The sequence below is a fragment of the Poecilia reticulata genome, linkage group LG3, assembly GCF_000633615.1.
Source record: "Poecilia reticulata strain Guanapo linkage group LG3, Guppy_female_1.0+MT, whole genome shotgun sequence".
NCBI classification, from domain to species: Eukaryota; Metazoa; Chordata; class Actinopteri; order Cyprinodontiformes; family Poeciliidae; genus Poecilia; species Poecilia reticulata.
The window spans coordinates 29328791-29335314 of NC_024333.1; the positions used below are offsets into that span (position 1 = coordinate 29328791).

General features: G+C 42.0%; 1 protein-coding gene across 6 annotated transcripts in view; it reads right to left on the reverse strand.

Annotated features, from left to right (window-relative positions):
• The window catches only part of gse1b (Gse1 coiled-coil protein b), a 128823-nt gene that overhangs the window by 24806 nt on the left and 97493 nt on the right, over positions 1-6524 (reverse strand). For 5 of the 6 annotated variants that reach the window (XM_008405919.2, XM_017304041.1, XM_008405916.2 and 2 more), the window contains exon 2: positions 1221-1418. In XM_008405919.2, coding sequence (XP_008404141.1) covers positions 1221-1416 — 196 coding nt within the window. In that variant the 5' untranslated portion in view covers positions 1417-1418. Of the gene's footprint in view, positions 1-1220; positions 1419-3662; positions 3925-6524 lie in introns of those variants that run through there. The other variant, XM_008405917.2, reaches the window with a different exon arrangement.

A 6524-nucleotide genomic window follows, 5' to 3' on the forward strand; every position in this document is an offset into this window, starting at 1 on the left:
TCTTCAGTCAATTTTGAATTACCAATAGCGCGGTGCACACCTCACATAGTGTAAAACAAAATATTAAAGTCATTAGTACAAAAAACAGGGGCATGCAATATAACTAAGATGGAACATTTTGAATGAAAAGAAATGGGTTCTTTATAAAAGTAGAGTGCAAGACTGAATTTTGTAGGTGAATTTTTGTATTTGACATACAAGGCTAAAGCAGTGAGGACAGATAAAAGACTGAAAGACAGAGAGGGAGGTAAGGAGAAGCTGGCTCTATGGAGGTAATAAATCATCTTAGAGGTTCTGGGTCCCAGACCTCTGTGGGTTGGGGAGCAAAATGTCCAGGGACTTCAAACTGGGAGGGGTCCTTCTGATTTAGGAGCAGCAACAAAGTCGGGAATGATGGTGTAGCACAGCTTATTTTGTGCCAAGGCAGATGGAGCAAAATTTTTCCTTCTCAGAAGGCACCTAAAATATTTCCACAATTCTTTGACTGATGAACTGCTCAGACGTTTTCTGGCCGATCATAATTTCTTATTACCTTTAAGATCAGAGTTATCACAGACTTTTCAGAAGATGTGGTGGTTTTAAATCCAGCAGAATATCCAATGTTTCTGCATCGCTAAAATGCATAATATGGTCCCAACTGTTCAAAGGCACACTGTTAATGGTTTATAGCCTGATACTGGAGTGAGTTCTTAGTTTTGATGGACTTCCTCTAAGCAGTGCCTAAGGGTAGGGCCAGAAATTTCTCTGGAATCTTTTTAAAAATAACATTAAGCTGCAAGAATGGGATGACGGAAACATTTGGTTTCATCAGCAACTTTTTCAAAACCCTTAATCTCAATGCTTTGTCTGATAGATGAATCCAAAAGGGATGCATGGAAATCTCATCTTTATCTATTGTTTTATAGAAATACCAGATGGGAAATCTGCCTTTTTCTGACAAACTGTCTCTTATGACAATGAACTGAAGAGTCAAGAGACACAGTGACAAGTGCATCCAAGCACATGGACTCGCGCACAGCAAATTAAATGGGTCAGTAGGGGTGGCTCCTCCTCATACCACGTATCTCCAGGGACAACATCAAATTTAATAAAGCAAGGATACCATATGATTCATATTAGCAGTACATTCTCAATGATGGAAATCTTTTTTTCCCCTCCTGAAATAACTTCAAACATCCAAGGCAGGAATCGATCACAGTCGCACCGGGTTTCAGCTTTACCTCGAGGTTCTTCTGCCTGTTTTGCCAGTTTACGGAGGGCTGCGGCGAATCCAGAGTGGGATGACTGGGCAGCTGGGCTTCCATTTGCTACGATGGAGCCGTTCAGAGGTGACGGGGTGAGGGGGCTGACCGTCGCCGTTGTACGGGTCGCCGTTGAGATCATTCCTAATGATGGTGACTTTGGCTCATGGCTCATGCCTAAAAACGCAGACAGAAAGAAAAGAGGGTGGGAAGTATTAATTATGTGCACAACTAAACAATAATAATAAAAAAAATCTCTAACTTTCTCAAGTTAAACAAAAGCTACTTCGCAGACAGAAATAGCTTCCATGGAAATTAATATTAGAGGAATAATGCAGATAAACATGAACGAGAAGTAAAAGGCATTTGGCCGTTTCCTTCGCTACAGAGCCAGGCAAGGCAGATTGTGATGATGGGTGTCTGTGACAGCTGGAGAGGATGGGGAGATTCAGGGTCATACGTCCTACGGTCAGAGGTGGAAGGTTAGAAGGGCAGGTCGCTCTTCTTTTGCTCAGAAAAAACCCCCTCAGTAGTATGCACGCATGGCCGCCAGAGGCCTGCTGTCACAGTTTATGCTATCGAGCATGCACCATGCCAACCTGACTTTCTCTATCGCAGCCGTGAATGTGAGAACATTCACATCCAGTAGCAGTGGAGCTTCACAACAAAAATTATTTGGGAAAAAAGTCTGAGTAGAAATATTGAGGTTTTATGGTATCGTGACATTAACAGAAAGATTGAAGCTTGTGATTAAAATGTTACATTATTGATGGAAGTTTCCACGTAGTTTTATTTGTCATTTTTTTTAACAGCCTCATTCCTCTTATCTGCAAGTGTGATAAAGAAAACTGTGTCGAGGAGGCTTGCTCTGGCTGATATCGATTTCAAGGCTTCTTTAAGGTCTGGCATGCGGGTTCTGAGTAATCGGATATTCTTTTACTAAGGAATATAAAAACAAAAAACCGTGCTGTAGATTAATTGATAGAGGCATTAGTTTTAAATTAATCAGAAAAGGTAAGCAGATTTTCCACATTTTTGCATCAAAGCATATGTCCCTGACCCTATCAAATGTTTTCAATGTGACTGATCAGTCAGATACAAGTTTTTGTAACTGCCTTCTTCAGGCAGCTTAAGTGGAATGTGCAGCAACAAGTGGGGGAAGGGGATATTTTATAAACACCCAGAGGAAATTCCTGGGCACTTTCTCTTACATCTCATTAAAACTACAGTAATGGTATAATGGAGAATACCTTCCAGTATAATAACACTGTAACTTTTCAAAAGATCTGTAGAGAAACTGATCCAACATGTGCACATAAAAGACAAATATTTAAAAACTAATTCAAGAAATTCAACGATGTATTCAAATTCTTTTTAATTATTTAATTATTTTGAACTTGTCAAAAGAAAAAGGTTGGTAAATCTGAAAAAAATTGCAGCAGACAGAGGGTTGCAACAGTGTCAGGAGAGCTGTCCCTTCTCTTCCTGTACATATATGCTGTGTGTGTCTTTGTAAAATGAACCATGCTGACAGCCTCTCTGTCGGTGGAATCCCTAAATGCCAGAGCGGAGCCTGATAGCCCTACGTGCTCAGGCAAAACACACACACACACACATGCACGCACGCACGCACGCACACACAAATAGGGGTGGCTCAGAGGACAATGTAAGTTCAGACAAGATCAGGTTGAGCAAGCCAGAAGTATTATCAAATCACATATACTGGAAATCACTCAAGAAAACCCCCCCAAAAAGTGGCAAATTTACCAGCAATATGACATTCATAAGAGAATAAAAAGTGGGCTGCAGATTTATCAACAGCACAATTCGATTAGTAGGAGTTATATCTGGGTTTACCCCAGGGGTTGAGAGGGCTATAAAAAGATCATGTTCCCTCCTGAGAAGAGAGCAGAAGCTCAGCACCTTACGAGTGTTTGGACACACACTCACACACACAGTAGCAAGTCAGGAATGAGATGGTAAGTAGCGTTCCCAACACCTCTTGAGTTGTCCTGCTCGTAACCTCCCAGTTACCCAGTGCACTCTGAATGAACCCAGCAAACAATTAATAATGGAATCAACAATGACTACTGTTTGCAGAGCAAACACAGAGGCGCTGAGTCCAGCCTCGGTTTAACAGCACGACTTTGTCAAGACAATGCACTTCAGGCTCCTTTCTCTTGCAAAAGAATCCGTCTGAAAAAGCCGAATACGGAAGTAGGAGAAATCTACCCTCAACTTTCTGTGACTCTAACCAGCCACAGAGTAATAAACCACACACACGAAGCCGCAGCACCGACAGGCAAATGAGGGTAACAGCGAGAGAAAGATGACACAGACAAGAGCTTGATAAATGCACCCATCTAGAGGTCTGGCAGCGGTTCACGAATCCCCCCCGTGAGATCAAAGTGAGCGTCTTACTGCACAAAGAAGTGGAGCCGCCTGGATCCCCCACGGCTGCATCTTCACATCGAGCCCATCCCAGCGCACGCCGGTAGACACCAACAGGACACACACCATCTTCCTGCACTCCTCTTTCTATCTCCTCTCAGCCATCCACCCGCACCCTCCCTGCCAGCCTGCCTTCCTGCCTCTCGCAGACTGTTTAAAAAGCTTATCTAACAAAGCAACACACTACACAGCTTGCCTATCTCTCCCCTCCCTGTTCAAGCTCTCTCCCCAAGTGAGAAAACAGAAATTCTTAGGCAAGCAGCTGCTGCGATGTCACATGACCTCATCCCTTCGCCCCCGCCCTCCTTCTCTCAATCCTCCTCCTCCCCTCTCAACCTATAATTCCTCAGCCAGTTGTAGATAACAGACACAGGCATGCATGCCCTGCCACGGCAGAGTGGAGGAGGGGGAGGGGACAAAAGTCAGGGGAGGGCCACTCGGTCGGTCACTACATGTGACCCCATTGCCAGGGAGAGTCTCACACAGAACGGGTGGTGGTGTGAATAGATGTGTATGGGTGGGGAGCCGTAGGTTACTTACACATGTGAACCGCCCCACATGGAGCAACAAAAAAAAAAAAGAAAGATGACATGTCTTGACCTGTGTCAAGCCTGACTGCTTGGGAAAGAAAACCTTTTGTAATAAAGGATTCATCTCTTAAAACAACCCAACTCCACCTGGAAATAGCCGAGAAATTATCTCCAATTTACCACTACCCTCAAACCAGGAAGCTGTCAAAAATGTGGACCGGCTATCTAACGACACACAACAAAAGATACTGATACGATTCCACACCAGCCCCCTCCGTCCTGATAACAATTGCTTGTGAGTGTTTGTGAGGTGGAGGGCTCAGGAAAAAGGGTGAAAGCGTAGCTTAGACTTCCCCTTCATGGGTCCTGCTGTTATTGCAGGGGTGAGAATGAGTTGTTTCTTTAGTCATTTCCTCCTTCCGTCACTTTGCTGCTTTCTCAGAAGGGTGATAGAGCATGTGACTGATACAGACAGAGACACCCAGACCAGGGTTACGCTGCAGACAGACACTTTAAAATACACCATCGTGCCTCACACCTTTACACCCTAATCTTAAAGAATCCTGATGGTTTGGGAGGATAGTGTCTAATTAGTTCTTGTTTAGTTGATAAAGGCCTTCATTTACAGATCACTGTCAATGTATAAATCAAAAACAACATGATTTAAGTGCTTTTAATTTTTTTTTTAAAAACATTTTTTCCTGCTTTTTAAAAAAAATTTTGTTCAATTTTGAGACATAGTCTCCAATAAAATTATAAAATAAATATAATCTAAAATGTATTATCTTTCTCAAATGCTTGTAGGTGTTAGGAGGTCAGAATGATGCACCTTTCTGTTATTCTGCTCATCATAACTGTCTAATTCTAGATGGTTAATAAGTTCCAGCCAGCATTCTGCTGTTGATCTGACATGCAGCTCTAATGTTAGGACAAGGAGATTCTTCAGTGTCTCACACACATCAGAACAGACCCAGAAATGCCAGACTTTGGTTAAAGAAAATAAGGTCTCACTTCGTCTGGCATCTCATTACAAAGACTTTAACATCTATACGAATGTTATAATGCAACAGTTATGGGATAAAATAACTTTTTAAAGCAAAGGTACACCAGTGACTGCATAGTGCTAGCATAGCTTTTGCTTGTACTTGATTAGTCTCTTCCTGGTTCCTTTACTTATTTTCTGTCAGCTTTTGACTGAGAATATTACTACAGGCGTGAATAATGGTCCAACCTATCAAGCAATTGCAAACCTTTCATCATTTCTCTTTCAAAAATGGAAAAGCAAGCAACATTCAAGCTAAAGCCACCATTTTACTAGAACTAATGAGGAAATGTATGATATGATGCAGCCTATGGTGAGAAATTTCTAAGGAATTTCCATATATGTGAGCAAACATTTAGGTTTCAGCGTCACAGGATTTATCTGTTCTTCAAGCATCCAGCAGATGGCATTGTGTTACAGTTAATCAGGCAGCTACACAGCATATGTCACAGACCTCAGAGCTACTGATCCACAAAAGGAAAAACAGATTAAAAATGATACTGTTGGGGATTTTGCAAGGGACAAAGGCCAAATCCAATACCATGGCTAAAAATCCTAATGCAAAGCTCACATAAATACGATATTTTGGATCTGAAGCCAAAATGAAATAATCATTCCTGGCGACCTAAGGGTTAATCAGAGGTCTTCCTGATGCAATTAACCCTTTGGGTGCTGCTACGCCCTCAGGGAAAACAAAATAAGCTGTTGAAAGAAGAAGTTAGATTACAACAGACAGAGTGTAAACAGGATACACCCAAAAACGCAACACTTGGTTAATTTACACACAAACAATTTTGTGTTTCTACACATGTAGGACTCCATATCAACTTCCATTCATTATAGTCACGTCATTCATGCTGAACCCAAATATTTATTTTAATCATTATCAGTTTATTCCTAGCTCTAGCCTTAGCCAAAACTCAATTGACATCATACCTCTAAACCCAACACCACGTTAGGACCAGGCTTTGGCCCTCATGAGTCCCATCGGTCTTCAGAAGGTTAATGAATTTACCAGAGAATGTTCTCAATAGGTAACATAAACAAGTACACACACACAATGGCAGATTGACTGGTAAATGGCATACAGTAAACACAGTTTTAACACCCAGCTGGTAAAAAAGCCGATCGCTTACTCCCATTTTCAAACACACCAACAGACACACTATGTTCCACCCTTTTGTGGTTGGAATGCAGATTACCCTCCCTCTCTTACACACACACACACACACACACGCACACACACACACGCACACACAC